The sequence below is a fragment of the Ochotona princeps genome, chromosome 2 (genome assembly GCF_030435755.1).
Source record: "Ochotona princeps isolate mOchPri1 chromosome 2, mOchPri1.hap1, whole genome shotgun sequence".
Classification (NCBI taxonomy): domain Eukaryota; kingdom Metazoa; phylum Chordata; class Mammalia; order Lagomorpha; family Ochotonidae; genus Ochotona; species Ochotona princeps.
In genome coordinates, this window is record NC_080833.1 from 115,541,197 (window position 1) to 115,566,329 (window position 25,133).

At 38.5% G+C, this 25,133-nt stretch overlaps 2 protein-coding genes across 2 annotated transcripts in view; both read left to right on the top strand.

Annotated features, from left to right (window-relative positions):
• The window catches only part of ATF6 (activating transcription factor 6), a 148,849-nt gene extending 124,091 nt beyond the window's left edge, over positions 1-24,758 (top strand). The window contains exon 16 of the mRNA XM_058656206.1: positions 24,636-24,758. Coding sequence (XP_058512189.1) covers positions 24,636-24,743 — 108 coding nt within the window. The 3' untranslated portion in view covers positions 24,744-24,758. The remainder of the gene's footprint in view (positions 1-24,635) is intronic.
• LOC105942047 (proteasome activator complex subunit 3-like) lies at positions 8,275-9,924 on the top strand. The gene has a single exon (XM_036494543.2). It carries the CDS (start codon positions 8,278-8,280, stop codon positions 9,406-9,408), a length of 1,131 nt encoding a protein of 376 aa, XP_036350436.2. The 5' UTR covers positions 8,275-8,277; the 3' UTR covers positions 9,409-9,924.
• Positions 24,759-25,133: the final 375 nt, after the last annotated feature.

Consider the following 25,133-nt stretch of genomic DNA (forward strand, 5'->3'; position numbering starts at 1 on the left):
AAATGCATGATTTGGAAATATTTTCTGCAAGCTCATTGCTTTTCTTTTAATTTCCTTATCAGTTTTTCAAAAAGCAGAAATCCTTAATTTTGATGAAATTAAATTCGTTAGCTTTTGCCTTTATGGACTTTTTTATGTTCTAACAAATTTTTATTTGCCTAACTTAAGGTAATAAAGATTTTCTAAAATGTTAACTTCTAAAAGTATTATATTTTAGGCTTTAGACTTAGACCTGGGATCCATTTTGAGTTAATTTTTGTATATGGTACATGGTTATAAAATCAAAGTTAATTTTTTGCACATGACTCTATCCAGTATTATATGATATTCAATGCAATGTTTTCACTCAGTATATTTTAAAGGAAGAATTAAAGCAAAGCCAAGTTAAAAACATATGAGGCTGTCAGTTTTCTTTCTTTCTTTTCTTATTTTGTTAGATTGTACATTTTGCTGGAACTTCTTAAAATAATATCCTGTGATTGAACTTCTTCAACCTCAAATTTCTAGTCTGCATACTTAACCAGTGAAATGTCATTTATATGTTCCTTGGAAACATAACATATACTGTGGATAATTATAGCAAAAATGTAATGGGTAGCAGAAGATATTGCCAAACCAAAATTCTAGAGACCAGATGAGACAAACATGTGTGTGCCAAGGTAGATCACAGTGCTAGAAAATAATACAGAAAAATAAACCGAAGAGGAAAAATAAGATTCTTGAAGGAACTGTCTGCTTTTTGTCCATTAGTGGTTTGTCTTCCTTAGTTTAAAAAGTTTCACAATCAGACATTTAAATGAATTATATATATATGTACACAATATACATATATGTATACAATACACAATTATACATGTATACTCATATATATTCTGTACATGTGCAGTTTATGCAGTCTTATTCAGAAATAAAAAAATTTTTCACTCAATTTTGAACCACTGTTTTTTAGTTTAATGGAGGAAAATAACTTTAGGAGCCGATGCTGCATTTTCTTTTGTAGACAATCAAGTAGATGAGTTTTAGAGTTAGATAAACTCTTTCAATTTATCTGAGAGTTGGATAGAGCTTCCATCTGCTGGTTCTATGCCCACAAGGACCTACAGTGACCCTTCAGCACAAGCAGAACTCAAGCTAGGTATCCCACATGGTGGCAAGAACCCAATTACTGGAGCCATCATTGCTGCCTCCCAGGTTGCACAGCATCAGGAATCTGAACGCACGAGTCAGAGGCAGGCACTCTAACATGGGCAGGTGTCTTAATTGCTAGGCCAAATGTCACCCCTAAATCTGGGTTTTAACCAACACTGTGTCATTGCTTACAAGTGTGAACGCTTGAGGGAAATGCTTTTCAAATCTTCAGAGTCCCTGTACAGTAATATAAAGTTACTCATTGGTGTCTTGAGACACTAAGTGGAGTAGTAAATCAAGAACTGGCACAGTATTCAGCAGATAGTAGATGTTCAATATATTTCTTTCTGTTAGCAGGAGATGGATTTTTGAAATAATGGCTACTGTATGAGGAACCCATGTAATGATAGCACAAGGGGGGAAGAGAGGAAAAAGCCAGTTTCCACTAGATTTAGCAAAATCATCCATGACTTAACTCCCTTTTCCTTCCAACTCGCCAGAGAAACTCATTTGAATTTTATTTTTCTGTGTCATCCAGCGGCAGACAGCAAATATGCGTATTTGGAAAAGCACTAAAACTTACAAGGTTGTACCATAGTGACATGACATGACATTCATTATATAACAGGTTTATAAGAGTTTGATTTATCTTTGTCCCTTTGGAGGAAGAAAAATAAAAATATTTCTTAAAAGATTTATTTAATTGAGAAGCAGAGATGCAGATGGAGAGTGAAAGAGAAATCTTCCATCTAATGCTTCACTCCCTAAATGGCTGCAATGACCAGGCCAAAACCACCAGCCTGGAACTTACATGTGATGCTGGCATCACAGGTGGCAATTTAACCTGCTGCTCTGAAGCTCTGACCCTGGGAAATCAAAAATATGAAAGGGCTCTTACAGTCACCTCAATTGTCTGCAACCTCTTCTAACAGAAAAAATGGTTTGAGTTCTTTTTTGTTTTGCACCAGCAGTTCGTCCTTTACTTCCACTTTTCCACCAACTTTTTGAGGTATCCTTATATATTGTTTTTTTTGAAAATCACTTCAACATAGGTTTAATCATTTTTAACTGATGGAACTACACAAGGTTGAGATTCATTTCTCATTTTCAGATGAAGTCTACTACATTTTCAACATATAATAACAGTCCACATTTATTAAGAATATAAAAATGATCATTGAATTCAGGTTATAAAATAGCTCAAATTTATTTTTATGAAGCACTTCACTCAGGTTTGGGTCAGCTATTTAGTTATTTTTATTTTGCTTTTTTTAATTAAAAATATAAGCATAAGTCATCTTTATCATACAGAAAGAAGTGACTGAATTTTTATGCATATATGTTTCATGGTTATTTGAAAGCTAATATTCTCCAAAGATTATTGCTTTTATTTTCATTTTAGAGTAGAGATGCTATCATGGCTCCTTAGATAAACTAGAATTAAAAACTCCAGACTAAATTGTTTTTTATTTTATTGTAGCTTTGTGACTTGAAATCTAAAACTAAAAAGGTATATTTTCCATCTACCAAAACAAAAATCTTAATTTCAATTTAAAACAAACACCCCTATTTTAGAAAGGCAAATACCAAAACAAGCTTTTTTTTTAAAAGCTGGCAGGCCATTTCTGTTATTCTTTTTTGTTGTTCTGAGAGAAAATATAACTGTGAAATATCTTCAGAACAGATTTCTTTCCTAAAATCTTTTAAGAATTGATTGTATTATCCAAAACACTTGATTCACACCAAGTTATGACTGTCTAATTGAATAACTGCTATATATATATATACACACATATACACATATGTATATTATATATAAACATTATATATATAAGCTCTTCCATAGCAGCTAGTCTCCAAATATAAACAGTAAACAGAAGAAAAAGTTAATTAATCCAATTTAAATAATACATATTTATTGAAGTATCACACTGTGATTATTGTTAACCAAAGATTTGAAAAATGTTACTGCAGAATCGTAACTAAGTTAGTTTATGTGATTATTGAATACTGTGTCTAATTATAACACTATTTCATAAATGTGTACAATTAAAATTATAATTTAAAAAACCCTAAAACCCATATCCCAGAATTAACTTGTGTGGAAATCAACCATATTTTCCTTTCCCATACTGGAAATTCATGGCTTGACGGGTATCCTGAGCAAAAATAATTGTATTTTTGTTCTTACAACTGAAGTTATCCTCAAGTTACTATTATTTAATGAAAAGATGTGATCAATTTTCTGCCATTTATCCAACAAGATGTTTAAATATAGATGTGCCTGGCTGTTCTCACTACAAAGAATCAGCAGTAAACACAAATAAGTCCTTTCACATTCAGAGCTTACATCCTAGAGACAGATAGAGATAAACATATAAAGATGGAATTGAATGTTTTAGTTTGTGATAAGCGTCACAATGGAAAATAAAGTAAGTGGGCAGAGAGTAATCTTAAATATTGAGAAACTACATTTTCAGCTTGAAGCTTAAATTATTTGACTTATGTTTTTCAATTTTCTTTTGACTCCAGTTGGTTGATAATCATTAAAAGCAATGAATTCATTGTTAAATATTTCTATATGCTAATCTAAAAAAAATCAAGCAAGCTCCAATGAGTGGATTTATTAATGGAGGTGCCTGAAACAGAATATAATCTTTGGTTAATCACTACTTTACTTTTATCAGTAAAGTCTACAGCACATGAAATTTGTGATTCTGGAGTAGTTTCAGGTTGCATCGGCCACTGGGGAGCCTGTTGATGTTGCACTGAGTAACAGATTATTATTCAGTTGAGAGGTCTTATGCTTTGGCATTTTTCTTACATCTTCCTTTCTCAGTTGAAATCCTGTATTTTTGCCAAATAAAACAAACCTCATACTAATAAGAAGCTATAAATAAACAGTAGGAGCATGAGTCAGAGCCAGCATTACCCTTCTGCTTCTGTGTACCTCTTAGGCACTCCCCAGCGTGTCCATTTTACACAAACATGGAATACTGCGTAACTACTGTTCTACAGAAGAACTACAATCATTTGAGTGAAGGCCAGTGTTTTTAGAATTAAGCAATACTGTAGAAATAAAAAACAGAATATAAACTCGGTATACTGTTGAGGAGACAAAAAAATTATTTCCTATTCTTTCTGTATAAAATTTTTTTTTAGATCAGTCCAGAAGACTGTTGTTAGATCTCCAAAATGGACTTTGATGAGATGTAACAGAATTGAGCAGCTTTTCATGGGAAAAGGCAGATAAGTTACTTAAAACTCTCAGGTCCTGTCTGACAAAATTTTACCCTGTTTTGCATCAATAATTTCATTTTTATTCATTTGGTAATGTTCACTGAACACTTACTGTTACAAAAAACAGTGTTACCAAAGAATACATAAAAGCAAATAAGCTGGGCCCGGCGGCGTGGCCTAGTGGCTAAAGTCCTCACCTTGAAAGCCCCGGGATCCCATATGGGCGCCGGTTCTGGTCCCAGCAGCTCCACTTCCCATCCAGCTCCCTGCTTGTGGCCTGGGAAAGCAGTCGAGGACGGCCCAATGCATTGGGACACTGCACCCGCGTGGGAGACCCGGAAGAGGTTCCAGGTTCCCGGCATCGGATCGGCGCGCACCGGCCCGTTGCGGCTCACTTGGGGAGTGAATCATCGGATGGAAGATCTTCCTCTCTGTCTCTCCTCCTCTCTGTGTATATCTGGCTGTAATAAAATGAATAAATCTTTAAAAAAAAAAAAAGCAAATAAGCTAAAATCCATGTTCTGAAGAAATTTATAATCATGGAGTGAAGTGACTTATAAATCCAAAATTACTACACAGTAATAGGAGCCATAAAAAGATAATGCAGAATACGTGGAGATTACAAATAAGACTACTATTATTTATGAAGCCCTCACTGTCCTGGCTGCTACATACAAGCTTATTTCATTCAGTTCCTTCCATAGCTTTATGAGGCAAATACTGTTGTCCTGTCTAACTTGTGCCACGAACACTAACTTCTTTGCAGGAGGAGGAGGTGGTATCAAGGAAGGCTCTTCAGGAAACAATCCTGGAGTTGGTTGTGGGAGAACAGCAAGGTACAGAGGGGGAGGAAGACGGGGCGGTATGTCATTTCACACACACAGGTGAATGTCCACCTCATGAAAGAACTGCTTTGGGAATACAGAGCAGGTTGGGAAAATAAAACATGGCAGAACCCAGATCATGAAGGGACTCGTGGGTCATGCCTAAAGAATTGGATTCTTCCCCGATGAAGACAGAAATATGACCAGACTTGCATTTCAAGAAGAGAATGCTGCAATTGTTTGCACAAGGCACTCAGAAGGTTTTTTACTTTTAAAAGAAGTGAGTCTTTTAAAGAAAGAATTCTCTTCCAGCATTGACTTAAATTTACTTAAGACATTTGTTAAATGTTTACACAACTCACTAAAAGCCAAACTCTAGAAGCAGAGTTAATTTTACAACTATAAAGCAACGATATTAATATTTACATACTAAATATGTAAATTTATGCTCAAGGCATTGTGCTGTTTTGTGTATATTAGCTAGTAATTCTCAAAATGCCTTTTATGAGATAATTGTTTCTATAATGCTCATTATATAGACTAGGAAAACAAAGCACGAGTAGTTAAACAATTTACCCTGGGTCACACAGCTAGCAAGTAAAAAAGCCAGGACTAGAACTTAGCAAACTTCGTACCTGTAACCACAGTGCTTTATTGCCACTTCTCACCATTTAAAGGCATGTATACATACATTAGATTTGGAGAATATTGAATTTGCAGTTACAATTTACAAGAGACACTTACAGAAAGTTGCGATCCTTTGTGTCATCCATCTGTGAATATTTGTCCCTGTCCAAATTACTTGACTGGCTTTTATTAAATCCAAGTCCTTGAAGTATGGCAAGAGGGGCCTGCCTACATGAGTTGTCCTTGTTTATTTCTCCTGCTACTTTTTCTACACCTTGAGATCAAAACTAGGAATGTTCCTCTGTCCCCTCCATGACAAGCCCTCCTTTATCTGTAGTTTCACTTTTAACAGTTTCAGTTACCTGGAAAATTTTCAGAAATAACCAATTCATGTTTCAAACTGTGTACCATTCTGAGTAGCCTGATGAAATTGTGTGCTGTCTACCTAAGAGGTGAATCCTTCTGTTTTCTGTCATGTTCCACACTGTAGTAGTCACTCTGTAGACGTCTAGGGTGCCAGTGGCCTAAACCCCCTCAGAGCACCTGTGCCATCCACCTCACTTCATCTCATCGAGCAAGCACTGCATCATCTTACATCATCACAAAAAGAGGGCAAGTAAAATCAAATATTTGAGGATAGGGAGGGATCTTGTTCATTTTATTATAAAATATTTTATAATTTGTATTCTGTTATTAGTGTGCCTAACTAATAAATTGAATTTCCTCATAGATATGTATGTATAGGAAAAGACATATAGGGAATGGTACTATCCACAGTTACGAGTTTACTCGGGAGTCTTGGAATGTAACTGCTAAGGGTAAAAAGAAGTTTCTCTCACTTGCACACCACACTGATTCCCTCTTTCCTTATATAATCTTACCATTTTCTTTTTTTTAACACACTTCTGCTAGACTTGAAGCAATCCCAACACAGAAGCCATCTTTGAATTCCCACCTTCTAATTGGGGCTGAACGTGGAGTTCTGCTTTGTTACTAGGAGTACCTTAGCATGGCACACGAGCAGTTGAGGCTAGAGGATTATTTCCTAACACCTGAAAGTTGTGCTAATTGACAGCCCTCTTCAGGGGCTGCTTCACACCCAGCCTTCTTCTTCGTGCAGTAAATGGGAAGTTGTATTTAGCTAAAATCTTAACTAGTTCTACATCATCTTAGCAGTCATGTGCTGAGCACCTTGTTTCATGTTAGGCCTTATTCCAGATGCAAAGGAAACAAATTAAGACTTAGTCCTTGTCCTTCAGTGTTTACAGTTGTGCTAAGGTGACAACTCACAGTGAAACGAAGTACAATGCAGCAACTTCAGAATAACGCTTTTGATATAAACCTCAATAATTCAGTCATAAAAGCCAAAGGCATGGACTTTACTATGTCTTTTGAAGATTTACTAATTTATCTATTTGAAATGCAGAGTGACAGAGGAAAGAGTGAGAGAAAAGGTGACAGAGAGGAGAGAGAGAGGAAAAAAACTTAGGGAGAGATATCTTTCATCTGCCTCAGATGGGGACAGGTGGTTAATTTCCCAGATGGCTGTAACAGCTAGTTCTGGGCCAGGCTGAAGGCAGGAACTAGAACCTCCACCTGCGTCTCCCACACGGGTGCCAGGTTCCCAAGTACTTGGGCCACCGTCCACTGCTTACTCTGGCAGATTAGCAGAAAGTTGGATGGGCATTGGAACAGACAGGAGAACCAGCACTCTGACATGTAAAGCCAGTGTTGCAAGCAGCAGCCTAAGCCTCTGGACCACAATGCCTGTTCTACTATAGTGCTATATATAGAGAAAGCAAAACAGTTCAGTAAAAGGAAAGTCATATAAATAAACAGGGTAAAAACTTAGATGGTTATAGAATTGTCTTATAATGCTGAAAGCCTTCGGGGAAAATAGTTTTTTCATGTTTTATTTTGGAATAATCTCAACCTTGTAAGTGACAATAGTAATACTTAACTCCTATAAAGCATTTATGCAAGTTCATCAATTTTCAGCATTTCCCCTCATTTTCTTCATACACACACAAACACACAACTGATTTGTCTTAACTGAAGATAAGTTAAATACATCGGTCACTTTATTCCTTACATGTTTCCTAAAAAACAAGAACATACTCTCTATAACTACAGTTTATATCAAGAAATTTGACCTTGATATTTAATTGCAGCATCCAGAGTCCAGTTTGGCTAACTGCCTCCAAAAGATCAGAGGAGTCCCATAACTCCACATTTGTGATTTAAACAGTAAGTTGTAAGAAGTAAGCCCCGGAGGTCAGAAGTTTGCTAATTTGATGAATATACCAGAGGGAAGTGAATCCCTAGTGATTTTCTAAGGAGGAAGGCTTGGATAGGCCCAGGTTACCTGTAAAGGTGAGTTACCGCCGCCTGGAAGGGAGCCTGGCTTTGCACACCCCATTGAAGTCTGGATCCAGAGTCAGTATTTCATCAATCACGCATGTCAGTGCCAGCCTTCACAATCCTTAAAGGACATTATTGGGAACCTTTCCTATTCCTGCTTCCTCTCCGTCAGGTTGGTAGTAATGGCAGGATGGTTCTGGAAAGCAGACGAGGGGTTTCTGCTACCCGTGTCCCTTACTGCTCCAGCAGGAGCCTGGCGGGCGCCCGGAAGCGGAAGCATCCAGCTGGGGCAGGTGCCACCAAGCACGTGGTTTCCTTCCCTGCTGCGAGGGCCGCTGGGAGCCCTGGTGTGTCATTTCCGGTGTGGTCTGTTGGGAGTTGGTGGTGGTGGCGGCGCAGACCCACGCTTAGTCTGTTGAAAACAGAGGGGTCCCGGTTGAGTCACTCCCAACATTTGAGATCTCTAGATGCCATGGCTTCCCCACTGAAACTAGAGCATGACATACAGGGAAAAGTAGATGCGTTCCGGGCCCGTATCGCCCAGGAGGCTGAGGACCTGGTGTCCACCTTCTTCCCTCAGAAGCTGTCAGAGCTGGATGGTCGGGTCCAGGAGCTGCACTTGCAGGATCTGTGGAGGATCCGCTCAGTGCCAGCCCCTGAGCCCCCAGCTGCCCCCGACCCCGACTCCGACTCCGTGGGGGATGGGCCCAACCGGGATCCCTCAGCTCTGCAGAGCCAGTCCCCGGGGAAGCTGCCTGCACTCCCCGGTGGCGGCGAGGGACAGCTGCTGCGGAGCAACCAGCATCTGGTGGAGCTGATCGAGCGGGTCAAACCGGAGATCGAGCTGCTGAGAGAGAAATGCAACACGGTGCGCATCTGGGTGCAGCTGCTCATCCCCAAGGTGGAGGACGGCAATAACTTTGGAGTGTCCATCCAGGAAGACACAGTGGACCAGCTGTGGACTGTGGAAAGCACAGCGGCCTCCTATCTGCGCCGCTTCTCCACGTACTACAACACCCGGGCCAAGCTGATGTCCAAGATAGTGAAGTACCCGCAAGTGGAAGATTATCGCCGCACCGTGGCGGAAGTTGATGAGAACGAGTACCTGAGTGTGCGTCAGATCCTGCTGCATGTGCGGAACCAGTATGCCACTTTGCACGATGTGATCCTCAAAAACATCGAGAAGATCAAGACCCCACGGAGCACCAACACCGACAACTTATACTGAGATCCTTTCTCCACCCCACTTCCCTTCTGGGGTTGTTTGAGCTATGTAGGCAGCTTCAGAGCTGGTTGTTAACCACAGGTGATGGAATGACCAGGAGTGTGCATTCCTCTAGCTATATTTTAACACAGCGTATTCTCATACTGATCCTCTTTGAGTGTAACTTTTTCCTCTTGTAAGGAGAATGGGGACAGACCATCTGTAGAATGTGGTAAGGTAGGACAAGGTGAAAGGACTGCCATTTTTAAAAGCAGCTCTGAGGATTAGTGTTGGCCAAGGTTCCTTTATTATGGCATTGATGACATTCAGTTGTTTGGGTTAACTTGAAAACTAAAGATTAAAAGAAAGTTAAATGATGCTTTTCCTGGTTCTGCTGTATGTTACTTTGTTCAATCTCAGAAAGGCTCCTTTGACACCGACATCTGTGGCTTTGCAAGGAAAGGGAGGCGCGTGATGTGTGTTTACGTCATTGTATGCCTCTAGTTTAGCAGATTTCTGAAATAAAACTTGGTTATAACATTTTACAATGGCTTAACTGTGTTTATCTGACTTTTAATTTTGAGGTGTATAAGGTTTCCTTCCTCTTCAGTTTGACCATACGCTTTCTGTTTTTGTTGTTGTTGTTGTTTTGCAACTCTTGTTACATAAGGAAAACGAGCCTGTGAAGAGCAATAGATTCTAATTCCTCGTAAGCAATGAGTGTCTACCTTCCTTAGACTGTGATCTAGGAAGGTAGCTACCTTGCACGGCTTCTGCCATGTCAGTATCTTCCAGTTCCCTTTAACACAGAGTTTACAAGTCCTGTGTGCCCATATGTCTTGTAAGTCCACCATGAATACTTCAAGGCTTATGTTCCGTGTGTGTGCTTTCCATGTTTTTTGATTTCCACCTCCCCTTCCCTTTTGTGATATATTTCTTACAGGGCCTAAGAGTTTCCCTCTCATATGAGTCATTCTTTAAAGATTCTAAAATGTGACTTTGGATTCCCCTCTCCCCCCTGCCCCCACCCACCTGCTTTTGCTGCCTGGTTGAAGGGAAACTGTTATTTATAGTTCTCACCAGTGAACTATATGGCATTTTTAAAATTCAGTCTTTCCAGTTTGCATTGCAGGTTAAAGCAAATTACTGTACCATGCATTGTCTCGTGCATCAGGAAGAATTTCTTTCTAGTGACATGTCAGCACAAATCCTCTATCCATTAACGTTTTTTTGTTCAGAATTTCAACTTTGCTGGTAAAAAATACTCTAACCAGATAAAGTCAAAATACCTTTATTTTCAGTATGAATTCTGTTGGGATATATTTATCACTCAGCAGTCTCTGTGGAAGTTATTTGGTACAAACTTAGTAAAAGGGTGAATGGAAGTTATTTCTTGATGTAGGAATAAGGTTATTCCTGTGTACAATTCCTGTGCAAAATTCCTGTGTACAATCATTTCCTTTTACTCATTCAGTTAATTGGTCTGTGTCCAAAATTTTTTATATTTTCCAAGACTCTACAGCATAAAGTATAAACTGATCTTTTAGTATACTTTAAAGTAGTACCTACATGCAACAAATTTATTACATGAATTTTGTATGGAAGTTATGAGGATTTAAACTTACATTTTTGTGACACACGAGATGTTGAAGTTTCTTCTACCCTTACTTAAGACCCTGTGAAAATAGGTGGCGATATCAGTTGCAACCTAGTGTCTTTTCTTTTTAAAAAAGATATGTTTATTTGAAAGGCAGAGTTACAGAGAGATGGAGACAGAGATCTTCCATCCACTAGTTTACTCCCCCAATGGCCACAGTTTGTCGGAGCTGGGCCAGCAGAAACCAGGAACCGGGAACTCCATGGAGGTCTCCCATGTCAGTGCAGGGGCCTAAGTACACGGACTTGGACCGTCTTCTGCTGTTTTCCCACATTCATTGGTAGGAAGCTAGCTTGGAGGTGGAGCAGCCAGAACTTGAATGGGCACCCATATAGGATGTGGGGATTGCAGGTGGACTACCGTGCCAGTCCCTAATATCTATTATTAACGCTTATTTGTAAAGCCACTTTTTTTCTTTGTTTTATCTCTGAAAGGATTTAATAAGGTAATTCCTTGTTACAAATGAACATAAAGTTGCCTTTAGATCTTACTAAAAATAGGAGCATACTGTTGTTTTGTCTGTTTAGTTCTAATTGATCCCTTCCCCATTCTCCACTGACAGTAGAAATCTCTGTTGCATGAGAATTTTTCTTTTCAGAGTTTAATCATTAACTATGTGTTTGGGTTGCCATGGGTGCAAAACAGTGTGAACCTTATTGTACAGATTTGATTCTAAAAACTGCTGTAAGAAATATTTCCTAATAGGCTCACCTCACATGTAAAGGAGAACTATTTTCTTTTGCCTATTTCTCTTTGTTTGAACTCTAATTGTTGATGTGGAGATTTTTATTTTGCTTGGGTAGTACATAATATGCATTAACTTTTTTCTAAGGTAGTGTTAGTGTTTTTCCGGGAAGTACCTGATTCTTGGTGTTTTCTTTTTCGTTTTACTTGTTTAATCTGAAGGAATAAAGAGAATACACTTCTCCAAGAGTGAATTAATTTGAGACAGAAAATTGTATTTTAACTTCCATTTAAAAACTTTTATCTTTGATTATATCTAGAAAATGAACTTTATGCCTGGGTATTTACTAAAATGTGTATAGTTATTTGTTTATTCTGACCTCTACAGATTAGAAATATTCATAAATGGGTTTAGTGGAAACTTTATTTTTAAAATAATCTCCTAAATATATAATAAGATAAAATGAGTTTATTCTTTTTTATACTTACACAAATTGGCCCTTAAATAAAAACAATAGCAACAAAAGATACTGCCTAATAGATATCTGCTTGTATTTCACATCCTTCCTAAAGCATTCTCTTTATTTCTCTTATAAGGTTAGTTATGTCTGACTCAGAGAAGTGCCAGGAACACAACACCAGTTCATGCCATTTGACAGGCCTTTAATTGCACACAAGTATGTATTAAACAATATAAAGGGAAGTCCAAATGTTGCTTAATTTTCCGACCAACGTTAATCATCTAAGTTAAGTATCTGCTTAGTGCATAATAAAATCGTCATCTTTTCCTTGTCCCTTTTACTCCTAAACTGTCAAACTGTATGCCAGATTGAAATAAATTGTCTCCGATCCCAGACATACCTTTTACTAAGAAAATAAGCAAGTGCTTTGTAGTTAAAGATGTCTGTTATTTGCATTTTGCTCCTTGTTCTAACACTATATCAAGCTAAAGTGGCATAGGAATGCTTTTATAAGAGCTCTACTTCTGCAGAAATTAATCTCTGTGATTTTTCCCTTTCTTGCAAATGTTTGAAAAAGCCTTTATAATAACAAACTTTAGAAACTGGTATTAACACATAATATTCAGAATAAATCATTTACTTGCATTTGTATTAGACTTAAAACCTTAAGTTTGTTCCTTTTGGGATTTTACAAAATACTATTTATGTATTTGAGAAGCAATGTGAGCTCCCATTCACTAGTTCCTTCCCCAGATTGCCCTGGCTGGGCTCAGCCAAAGTTAGGATCCAGGAATACAACCGTGCTTGTCCCAAGCAGCATCTTCAGCAGTGCACCTGATGCTTGTGTTAAGACTCTGTTTCCTAAATGTAACACTATTTGTCTCCCATGTATGGCAGAAACTTAAGCCATCATTGTTGTCTCCCATGGTGTGCATTAACTGGAAGCTAAAGTCAGGAGCTGGAGCTGTGAGTACTCCAGGTACTCCAATATGAAACACAAGTATCAACCATGAGGCTAAATATCTATTGCTGGTTCTTTTAAAAAACATTTTAAAACATTTTTAAAAACATCTTTTAAAATACATTTTAAAAATGTGTTTGGAATTAAATCATTTTAGTTATAATTAGTTTTTGTGATTCATGAAGCAACTAACTGAAATAGGATTAAAAATTCCAAAATTAGCAGATCTGATTTTTAGAACTGAGTAGAAGCCCTGATGCAATGGCTCAACAGCTGAATCCTCATCTTACAAGCACCAGGATTCCACATGGGTGCCAATTTGTGTCCTAGCTGCTCAAACTTCCCATGCAGCTTCCTGATTGTGGCCTGGGAAATCAGCAGAGGATGGCCTAAAGCCTTGGGACCTTGCACTCACATGGGACACCTGGAAGAATCTCCTGGCTTCAGGCTTCAGATAAACTCAGCTCCAGCCATTGCAGCCATTTGGGGAGTAAACCAGCAGATGGAAGATATTTCTCTCTGTCGCTTCTCTCTGTAAAAATATGCCTTTCCAATAAAAAAAAAGAATCTTTAAACAAAGAAAGGCTGAATGGAATATCTTAAGCCCCAAGGAAGATCAGCAAGGGAAGAAGAGACAGAGAAAAATCTTGCATGTGTTGGTTCACTCCTCAAGTTACCACAATGGCCAGAGCTGAGCTATCCAAAGCCAGGAGTCAGGAACCTGCTCCGGGTCTCTCATGTGGGTGCAAGGTCCCAAAGACTTGCACCATCCTTCGCTGCTTCCTTACATCCTAAGGAAGTGGAGCAGTTGGGGCATGAACTAGTGCCTGCATGGGGTGCTGGTGCTGCAGGTGAAAGATTAACGTGACGTGCCACCAAACCAGCGTAAATACATTTCTTACATGTTATTAACTTAAGGAAAGTGGATGTCCTTAGAGAATATTTGAGGGTAGAAAATAAGAAGTAAGAAGGAGCTAAATCAGAAGTGTAAAGTTCTCATGATTTACCATCAGAATTCCTGCAGAATTACCCTTGTGATGGTTTTTTTTGTTTGGTTGGTTTTTGTTTTTTTGTAAGCCTTATTTACAAAAAATTGTGCAGGGACCACCTTTATTTCATGAGAGAAATCAATCAGTAGCATTTTTGTATTAAGAGATTTTCAGACTTTTTCAAAATAGTTACATAATAAGCAGACCTTGTTGTGCTTTGCCACTCCAGAAAAGTTAACAAGAAAATTCCTTGAAAATCTAAAAAGAAAAGAAAGCTGTTGCTATGACCTTTGCTCTAATCTAATCCACTTTTACTTTGACCAGACCATTTCTGCTTCTTGGTAACTATTGCTTTTTGATTGTGTTTCATCTTCAGGATCATTCTTACAAAGCTTTGTGGTCTGTTACATTTCTTCAGGCAGTGCTCCGGGCTCTGGATGACACTTGCTTAAAATTTTCATTAAAAGCTCTGTTCTTGTCTGTATCTGATTTGAGTGCAAAGTAGTTTTCTTTACTGTAATTTTTTTTTCAGTCAGAATTGTGCAAGCTGAACCCTTGAGACATCTGTGGTTTTTGACATTGTTTTCACTGTTCAACATAAGTCTTTTTCATTTAGCAAGGATCTTCTGTGAAGCCATTTGGATATTTATAACATCATTCACAACATTATCAAGTTAAAAATTAGCCTGCTGGAACTTTGGGGACTCCTCTGCTACACCATTTCTCCTGTTTTAAGGATCTTAACTTGGAGATGTTCAAATACATATCTGGTTGGGCAAGTAGATGTGGTCATATGCAAGGGAGTGTGGTTAGAAACACAAAGTTGAGTGTCATCAGCATGTATGTATGTTGAAAATGTTGAGAAATGTAAGAAAACCTAATTTGGACTTAAGCTTGTAATAAGAAAAGGACCTATTTAGTCTTGAAGATTTAAAAATAGAGGAATTCAGGATCACTGTTGGTCTATTTAGATGAGTAAATAAAAATTGATGATGTTAAGGAAACCCAGGATCAGAGTTTAAGGATTTAGAGAATATTCCAGGAGAGATGTTCAATAAGCAGCTGTAAATGTGAGACATAAGTTAAGGTTTGAACAGTTTGGGCCAAACATTTAAGTCATGGGACTAGATGAGAAAATTAAAGGAGAATATAGTTTTTAAAAACATTGACCCCATAAGAAATACTATTATTCAATGTGGGATGTGGGTGAAAGAGAAAGCAAGAAAAAAAAAAAGTTGGAGGGAAATGAGAACTGGGATTCTGAGGAGAAAAAGTTGCAAGTATCTAATACTGCCCAATGCAACTGGGGTTGACAATGAGAATGTAATGTTTAAGAAGACAATGTCTGATTGGTAGTAATGGAGAAAACTCGTTACTTTAGGGATCAAGTGGAGGATAAGAAATTGTTGCTTTATGGTTCAACTTACTATATTTTACTTACCTAAAATGATACTGCGATTGATCTAATTCAAATGAATATTCTTTAAGCTCCCTAGTCAGACATTACTCAGTGATACCAAACATGTGAGAAATGAAATTCCATTTCTGTATCAGCCATCACTCTTTATTTTAAACAAAAGAAAATCACTGTAACTTCATTTAAAACAGGGAGTTCTTATGTTAAGCAAAAAAGGAATTTATTAGAAGACTCTTTGTTTGTCTTTATAAAAATTTATTTATTTGAAAGTCAGAGTTACATGGGGAGAGAGGGAGAAATGAAGAGAAAAACCTTCCATCCACTGGTTCACCGTGCAGATGGCTGCAATGGCCAGGACTAGGCCAGGTTGCAACCAGAAGCCAGGGGCTTCATCTGGATATTCCACATTGGTGGCAGGGTCCCAAACCCTTGGACCATCTTCTGCTTTTCCAAGGCCATTGAAAGGGAACTAGATTGAAAGTGGAGCAGCTGGGCTATGAACTGATACCGTATGGAATGCCAGCATGGCAGGTGGGGCTGAACTTGCTAAGCTACAACTCAGCCCCTGCTCTTTGCTTTGACTTCATAGAAAGCTGGACAGTTAGGCCTAAAATAGTGGTGGGAACCAAAGGGGACTAAAGAGCACAAGCCCGTGTCTTGTGCAGAACATTGAGTCAGGACAACACAACACTGGACACCAGCACAGTTGTTAACAATCACTCCTGCCTGTAGCTGTTCCCCGTTATCACTACGGATAACCTAAATATGTCTAAGTGTTAGTTTCTGAGATTTTAAATTTTAAGGGAGTATCTGATTAGCAAAACTTAGGTCATGTTCCCTACCTGCCAGAAACGAGAGAAATTATGTTCCTACCCCTTTGGGTTCCTGTAGTTGTAGATACTTTCTTCCTTACTCCTCAGATTTTTTCTGGACCCCTGTAACCCACATTAGGATTCATAACAGCATCTGGTCAAAGCACAAGAAGCAAAGGGAGACAGCGCTACTAAAATCAGAAGTGAAAGCACATTCCTAGGGATGGACAGATGTTAGGAGTTATCAGCCCTTTGGAGAACGACATATACCACAAGCAGAAGGACAGACTGGGAGGAAGGAAGTGCTGTGGGCCTCAGTGGAGCTAACTGACACACTGGGAGATCTAGACGGGATAACAGGACATTGGAGGGGAGGGCAGAAGAAGGGATACGTCAGACACACAATGGCTGCCCAGATTCTTCAAATAACTAGGTCTGTGAAAAGTTTAGGGGAGGGGCACTACAATTTAATTTTATTTTAAAAACTGCATCCCTGCCAAAGAACCATGATGATGTCTCCACAGAGGAAAAGACCCCTTATCTGTGTAATTCAAATAAAAATGAACTTTTTGCCTTCATTTTTTAAGACTGATTTAGACATGGTAACATATCCAAAAGAAATACAAATCCAGTGCCTCAGAATACTTGATAAGTAATGTAGGCCTTTAATGAATTCTCTTGAAGAGACTGCAAAGGGAATATTAGATCAAACTGTGGGCAGCAAATAGGATTTCTGCTTCTCCCAACTTCCTCTAGCCTCAGGCTCCCACACACTGCTGCAGTCTCTCTCTGGCTCTCCCTGCCCATCCTTTTCCCTTTCTTCCAACCTCGCCACCATTTCCCCTGATTACTCCTACTTTTCGAAGTATCAACCAGTTTAACTTCTTCCTGCTCCCCTCTCCACCACGTTACCTTGCCTCTGTTACACACAAGGGCTGCCAACAGTTTAAAAACTAAATCTCCCCAGAAAAAAGAGGGATAAAGTAGACACTTTGAATGTTTTTGCTTATTTTTGTCTCTGTTGTCCTTCAAATAGAAAGTAGAATTTGATGGTTTCTTCTTTTTTTGATTAATACTAGTATTCTTCAAAAGTAATAGTGGGATATCATGATGAAAAGAGTATATAAAGTTTAGAGAGCAAATTACACAGAACTTTTTCTTCTTTTTTGCTTCTCTAATTTTTAAATTTTCCTTCTGAACTTTCTTTAAGTGGAACACATTTCATGTGTTTCATATAGGTAGTTTTAAGAATGTAATAATACTTCCAACTTTCCTTCCTTCCCTATTTTTATTCTAATTTTTTTTTCAATGACATGCTCTCAGTTTACTTTACAATCACAAGCTTAATCCTGAACTAAATAAAGAATTCAACAAGTGGCTGGTGGAAAGACCACTTCCTCAGAAATATAGACAAAGGTGTAATGAGTAATCAGGGATCAGTCCTGATGCCTGTCTCTGGCGGAATGGTGCCTTCCAGCTGTGAGGTTGAGGAGAATAAACCTAGACACATCTGTACTTCCTGTTTAGTGTTCATATTAATGCTACTGATTACATTTCTTCAATGACTTCCCTGACCAAAAGCTTCTTGGTATTTTTTTCTTTTTTCTTTTCTTTTCTTTTCTTTTTTTTTTTTTTTTAGTCATTAAACTAAGAGAATCTCCTACATGTCAGCCACTGTTTTAAGAATTTTTAGAAAGTGGCTTGTTTCGTTTTTATTAACGATCTATGCAGTAGGTGTTGTTACTGTCCCTCTTTTACTGACAGGAGAGTGAGGGCACTGAGAGATGAAGAAGCTTGGTCTTGACCACTAGGCTAGAAGTGAGATGGTAGGGGCCGAGTCCAGTACCAGGCAGCCTACCTCAAGTCTGTAGTCTACTTTCTACATTTGCATGCTGGCCAGTGTGGGAAAGCAAGTCCTAGAACTACCTGCATCAGAACCATGAGGATATATTTTTAAAACATGAAACTTTTTCTACCTCGTACTTAACATATCAGCATGCTTTTAGGAGAATTAGGGAATCTAGTGTTTCTATTATGAAGTTTTTTAAGTGATTCTGATATGTATTCTTGGCTAAGAACAGTATAGAAGGACCTGTTACTGCTGTCCCATGCTGATTCTGAACCCCTCTTCTTTTGACAAATAGATTACTTCCTAAAGGATATGAGCTTACTACAGAATTTAAGATTGTTATACTTTAATTTGCCTTTAAAGCTGTTACTGCCTGAAATTTGAATCAAATTCCTTCTAGCAGAATACTTGACCAAATAACAAAAACACATTTCCCACTTATTTCCTATAATGTATCTCATTAATGCACTTACTCCTGAGAACTTACTGTTCCAATTTTGATGATAATGAAGAAAACTGTACAAAGTTCTAGAAAGTAAACCTTGTATGATATGAAAAGAGAACTCTGCTAGATTATGGACTAGATCTATCTGCCATCATACCTTGAAACTGGCAGTAAAGCTCAGCTTCCAGGGAGAGCAAGTGTTCAGTTTGACTGTTTTGCTAATCCAAGATCCTCAGAGAAAATTTGCCTACTGCAGCAGCGAAGTCAGATTATGCAGGTTGAGCTTTAAATCTTAAGAGCAGTAAAATAAGTGTAAGGACCATTTTTTCTATCATTTTGTAATTTGCTTTTCACCATCAACCTTTCCTAACGTGAACTTCAGAAACATCTTATCTCTCCTTCCACAAAGTTGCAGAATATTGATGTGTAAGAGTCAACTAAAATATCTCCCTCTGTTTCCTTCCTGCCTTGTGCTACCTACATGCATACATGACTTTTGAGTTCAAAGTTTAGTCTGCTTAGAAATGTTTTTAACTCAGCCCCAAATTTGAAATAGGACAGAAGTATTTTAATTCGATCTAGCTCTAATGGTTTTTCTGCATTAGAAAGTCAAACCCCTCTGGAATCCAGTGGATGTGAGCCAGTCAGAAAATGTTAAGAGACCATTGTTGTTACTGTTGGCCTGGCATACAAAAAAAATTTTTATTAATAGAGATCCATGTCTATCCAAGTGAAAGCTGCTGAGTGTCACAAGTGCTGCCTGTTGCAAATCAAGTTTGCTTCATTGCCAGGAGACATCATTAGATAGTAAATGCATTCCTTTCTATCACAGATAAAGAGCTCCAGCTTCATGCCAGTTTGCTAATGCAGGAGAAGCTGTCTTGTCTAATAAAATAGGAACTTCCAGATAATCTATTAATTAGTAAGACTGATTAAAGCAAAGAATTCTTTAAAGATTTATTTATGTATTTGAAAGAGAGAAAGATGAGTGCAGTGGCCGAGGCTGGGTTAGGGAAAGCCAGGAGCTGAAGCTTCGTTCTGGTCTGCTGTGACTGTGGCATGGGATACAAGCACTTGAACTATCTTCCACCGATTTCCCCAAGGCATTAGCAGGGAGCTATACTGGAGGTGGAACAACTAGGGCTCAAACCAGTGCCCATATGGGATGCTGGTATCTCAGGTGGCAGCCTCACCTTCATTGCCAGTCTGCAAAGTATTGTTTTAAAAAGATGTTTATGTATCTCTGTTTCATTTAATTTTACAAATGTGCATTCATATGACAATTTTTGATATGGCATCTTTGCCTTTTCTTTGGTTCTACATCCACTATTTAGAGTTTCATGTGACTTTGTTACACAAACTGCACTCTCAGTTCATCACATAATTTCCAGCGAAACTGTGGTGGGAAGCATATATCAAGAAGCTAAATAATAAACATATTTTTTTCATATTATAAAAAATAGTCATAGCGGACCCTGATATCTTTGACTTTTACTTAGATTTCTCTTGGGCAAATAAATGCTTAAATGGTTAGGGTTATTTTTAGGCTTTGAGTGACAGTAGATTAAGTAGTGATGTTAAAAAAAATAGAATTTTATTTCTGTTTTAATGTGTGAGCTCCTTAATCATCAAGATCACCACCACCACCACCACCACCACCCCCCCCCCCGCTTTCTATCTTTTGCTCCATAATCCTTAACTTGGAGCTTACATCTCATAGTGAGAGGAGGCTACTCTGCTTTTAAGCTGTCTGGAAGGAGAAAGTAGTGGTAGGAGGGTTCCCTTTCACAATTACCACCCCAAAGAGTCGCATGTATCTTCTTCTATCCCATTGAGTAGAATACATGGCTTCATCTGGTTGAACAGGAAGCTGGGGAACATAGTCTTTATTCTGGTGGCTTCATGCCCAACTAAATAACATAGATCCCATTTCTATTCAAATATCAGGGAGAAAGGAAAGCATATACTGGAAGGTAAATGGGAGTTTTTTGCATTGTTTCCCCAACAAAATCAAAACCTGGATTTGTTTCCTTAAAAAAATACTCTGTAGCACAGATGAATACATGCAGGAAACTATACCCCACAAATGGATTTCTTTTAAGATGACTAGTTACGAGAAAGTAGCTTTATCGATCAGTTAACCAAAGAATATGTGCCTAGCAAAATCTGAAAAAGAGTAAGATGAATGTAAGCCAAAAAAAGAGATTCAAAATCATTGTTTTGAATTCCGAGACAGTTTTATCTTGAGAAAGTCAATGCAAATATTAAATGAAGCAGCCACACTCACCCAGCTTCATAAATGTATGTAATTATTTTTAATGGTAGGTAAGCTCTGTTAGAATTTGTAGGTTTGGTTCCTTGAAGTTCTGGTTTTTGTGCTTCTTGGTAAACAAGCACTTTAAATTGTAGGTTGCTCCCCATTTACAAATATTTGATAAGCAAAGACAAGACTGGTTTGCTGTAATCATTTATGTACCGAATGTGATTCTTTTTTTTTTCATGAATAACAGCATTTTTTTATGTTCTACTGCAAAATTTAGTGAAGAGAAAAGGTAGGATGCTGTTTTCATAAAATCCAGTGTGATGTGGCACTGAGATCTTAACATATAGTTCAGAATGAAGTCTAAGCCTGACCTCCACCCAAGACCAGTGGAATCTAGCTGTGTTTACTCTTGCAATAGCCTTAATTTTAGGTTTTCAAGTGTTTTGGTTTGTTTTCTCATTCAATTTAGAGATTCTGAAGCAGCATTTTAATAATAGGAATTAAGCATTTATAATTTTCATAGCATGAAGATCAACAAACTATGTTTTTTCTTGGTTATAATATATTATCTTATTCTCAGAAATATGTGATCTTTGTGTCTAACAATGAATGTAAAATAAAGCCCAAACTCTCAAGCTGCGCTGCTGGAATTTGAACAAGATTTCACTCATACTCCCAGGCCTGTTTTATAAATCATGTTCTCATGGGAATGTTGTCTTGAGTTATGCAAAGTACAAGCAGTTACTGGAATTGTTTCCTACTCAGTTCTGTACTGTACTGTACATAAGTTTCAATTTGTTTCCCGTGTTTTAGTTTCTTTTCTTAACTTTGCTAATAGTCACAGTTTATAGCAAATTGACTTTGAACTTAAGTGTCTTGAACTTTTATCACTCCAGGTATACCAAATCCCTTTTTATTGAAGAATGTATCCATATGGTAAGTTTGTTGAATGAATGATGAAATGGTAAACATCGCAACAAGAAAACATGGTACCTTTTGCCAGGCTGATGTAGGCTGTTATACCCCCTCGTGAGAGCTGGGAGTGGGCGTGGTAGGGAAACTTGGTAGATTCCCTTGCTGGGGTGCTGCTTTCCCTTGCTGGGGTGCTGCTTCCACTGGTGAGTGGGAGAGCTGGGACTAAGAGTGGGCCAGTTTGGGGTGGCCAGACTGGGCTAGGCTACTGCACCCGCTGGCAAGTGCCAGGACTGGGTGCAAGTTGGGTCAGGCTAGACTGCAGTACCCCATGGCAGACACGGGATCAACTGCTGAAGCAGGCCTGGTAGGGGAACTGTGTGTACTCCCCTGCTAGGCTGCAGCTGTTGCCTCTGAGCATGAGAGCCAGTGTTTGGGGCAGGCCAGACTAGTCAAGGCAGCAGCACCCATTGGCATACATGTGGGCTGGGTCTTGGAGCGTGTCACTTTGGGCTATAATACAACACCCATGGATGTGCATGAGAACCAAATGGGATGCAGAACGTTCTGGGCTACTCCACTGGTATGCATGAAGCCCAGGCCTATGGTGGGGTGGGGTGGACTAGATTACAGCTGCAATCAGTTCACTTGAGACAGGTCTGGGGGTGAAACTGACCAGGCAGCTGCATCTGCTGGTGTGTGTATATACTAGTGTAGGTGACAGACTAAACCTGATCCTGCTCTGGCTGGTGCACACAGGAGTCAAATCTGGGGCCCGGCACGGTAGCCTAGAGGCTAAAATCCTCGCCTTGCATGCGCCAGGATCCCATATGGGCACCGATGCTAATCCTGCCAGCCCTGCTTCCTATCTAGCTCCCTGCTTGTGGCCTGGGAAAGCAGTCAAGGATGGCACAAAGACTTGGGATCCTGCAACCACGTGGGTGACCCATAAGAGGCTTTTGGGTCCTGGCTTCAAATTGGGTGAGCTCTGGCCATTGTGGCCACTTGGGGAGTGAATCAGCGAATGGAAGATCTTTCTTCCTGTCTGTCTCTCCTCCTCTCTATATATCTGACTTTCCAATAAAAATAAATACATGTTTTAAAAAGGAAAGAATCAATTCCAAGGTTACTTTAGGTGAGGTTTCTTGGAGCACTCCCAACCTAGAACACTGGACTTAAATCCTGGCTACAGAGAAAACAACAATATATATAATCTGGATTTGGAGTACTTGTGTAGGGACTGGGTCCCTTCAGTTGCTGATGCCTATGCAGTGAACAGCATGCTGAGATGCACAAGGGAACGTGACAACCAGCTCATCTAGGCCAGCAGAAGATGTCAACTGCTTCATCAGAGAAGGGAAAGCAGAATAGTTTGGACCACTCTCCAGGCCAAGCTTTGCAACATGTTCCTGTCTGTGGATGTACTTAGGTGGACTTGGTCAGCCAATAGTCCTTGGAAAAGTTTTTCTCAACCCTGGTGCAATGAAGCCAAAGATGTCTCAGAATTGTCAAAACCACTCAAGTAACACTGTTGGAATATTCTTCCCCACACCATGGTCTCTAAGGCATCATCAAATGCCTGTTCTCCATCCCTGGGTGCTGACAGCAAGGAGTGGCCCCCTCCCTTTACCTCCCTGCAGACACAGAAGAAAAAAATTGAACATTTGTCCCACCCATCTTCCTCCATGCTTCAACCCTCCCAATCCTAATTGGAGACCTACCTCTGCGTGCATCCCTCTCAACTATGTAAACAATATTCATTTTAAAAAAATTAATGGTACCTATTTTTCTCTGTGACATTCATGGATTTTTTTTCTAGGATGAAGAAAAACTATTGAAAACAATAGATAATATTGAAATCATAAGTCATTTATAATTAGTTTTAAAATGCCTGCTATATGCAGATAGATATGTAGATATGTACATACTCAATTTATGCACTCATATGCCTCCTTTGTGTGCACCCAAACTCTTCTTGGCTTATTGTATGTGGTTATTGTGTGACTGGAAATCAGCAACTTCAGATCATAAAAAGTTCATATAGATCATATATCATAGAGATCATAAAAAGTTATCTATATCATATTCAGTGTTATATAACTATGCTAGACCTACATTTCTAAGTCTTTAAATTCTTCTAACTATATATTTTTTAAAGGCAATGACTATATATTCTTTGAAATGTTCCTTCTGATTATAAGTAAATGTGTAAAGCTATAACCACTTCAAAGGGAAGAGAGATCAAACAGGCAGAGCCCTAGGCCTTTGCTCTGCTTCAGTCAGAATTCTTGAAAATATTGATAGTCTGAGATAAGAATCTTGTTGGAAGGTGAAAAAAAATTCTGCCCTTAAAAAATAAGAAAAAGTTTGAAAATGACTGTTTAGTGGATGGAGAACTACATAGTCATATGATATGACTTAATCTAGCTCCTGTTATTTTACAGATTGACCCAAAAAGGACATGTAGTCTTGTCCAGATCGTACAGTCGCTTAGTGCAAGAACTAGAATGGAAGCTAAAGAGTACTCATTTAATACTATAGCATGCATATTATCAGAATGTAGGAGTATTCCAAGCAGACCACATGGTGTCTGGGAATGGAGGATACTCAGAAAATGTGTCTGACATTAATGAATAATGGGTCTAAGAGAATGTGTGGTTAATGAACTCAAAGCTCAAATAAAAACTGTCATTTTTCATGATTCCAGTGAAATGTTGGCCTCTTGGAAACACTTAAGTTTGGCCTGTTCTAGGACACAGCTTGTTGTTAACACCTAACAAATTGTTTTTTGTTCATTTTAGGATCACCTACTGTTGCCAGCTACCACCCATAACAAGACCTCAAGACCAAAAATGTCAATTGTGTTACCAGCAATAAACATAAATGGTAAGTGGAAATTTGTTTTTTGAACAGCATAAGATTATTTTTAGCCAAGGTCCTCTGCATTAGCTAAGACACTAAAAATATTTGGTTTGGTTAAAAGTATGAATATAAATTGATACATTATTGTTGAGACATTTTCACCAAAATATTATTTTTAAAGTTTGTTATTTCTTTCAACAACAATTTTATAAAAAAGCAGCTTTCACTATTCACAGAAGTGGAACAGCTGGCATCTTGATTGTTCTGCGCACTTGCTGTCTTGTTCCTTTTTTAATCATGTATGCAGCATAAGTTCCTGTTTGTGTTCTAAGAGAAAATTTGTGAATTAGATTTCTGGAATTCAGTGCAGTTTCCTGTGTTACCAAAATGTTGGTATGGTTCTGGACTAAGCAACAGGCACCTATTTTATGTTAAAC

Coding starts and splice junctions, on each gene's coding strand:
- LOC105942047 (XM_036494543.2), top strand. CDS start 8,278: ATGTCAGTGCCAGCCTTCACAATCCTTAAAGGACATTATTGGGAACCT.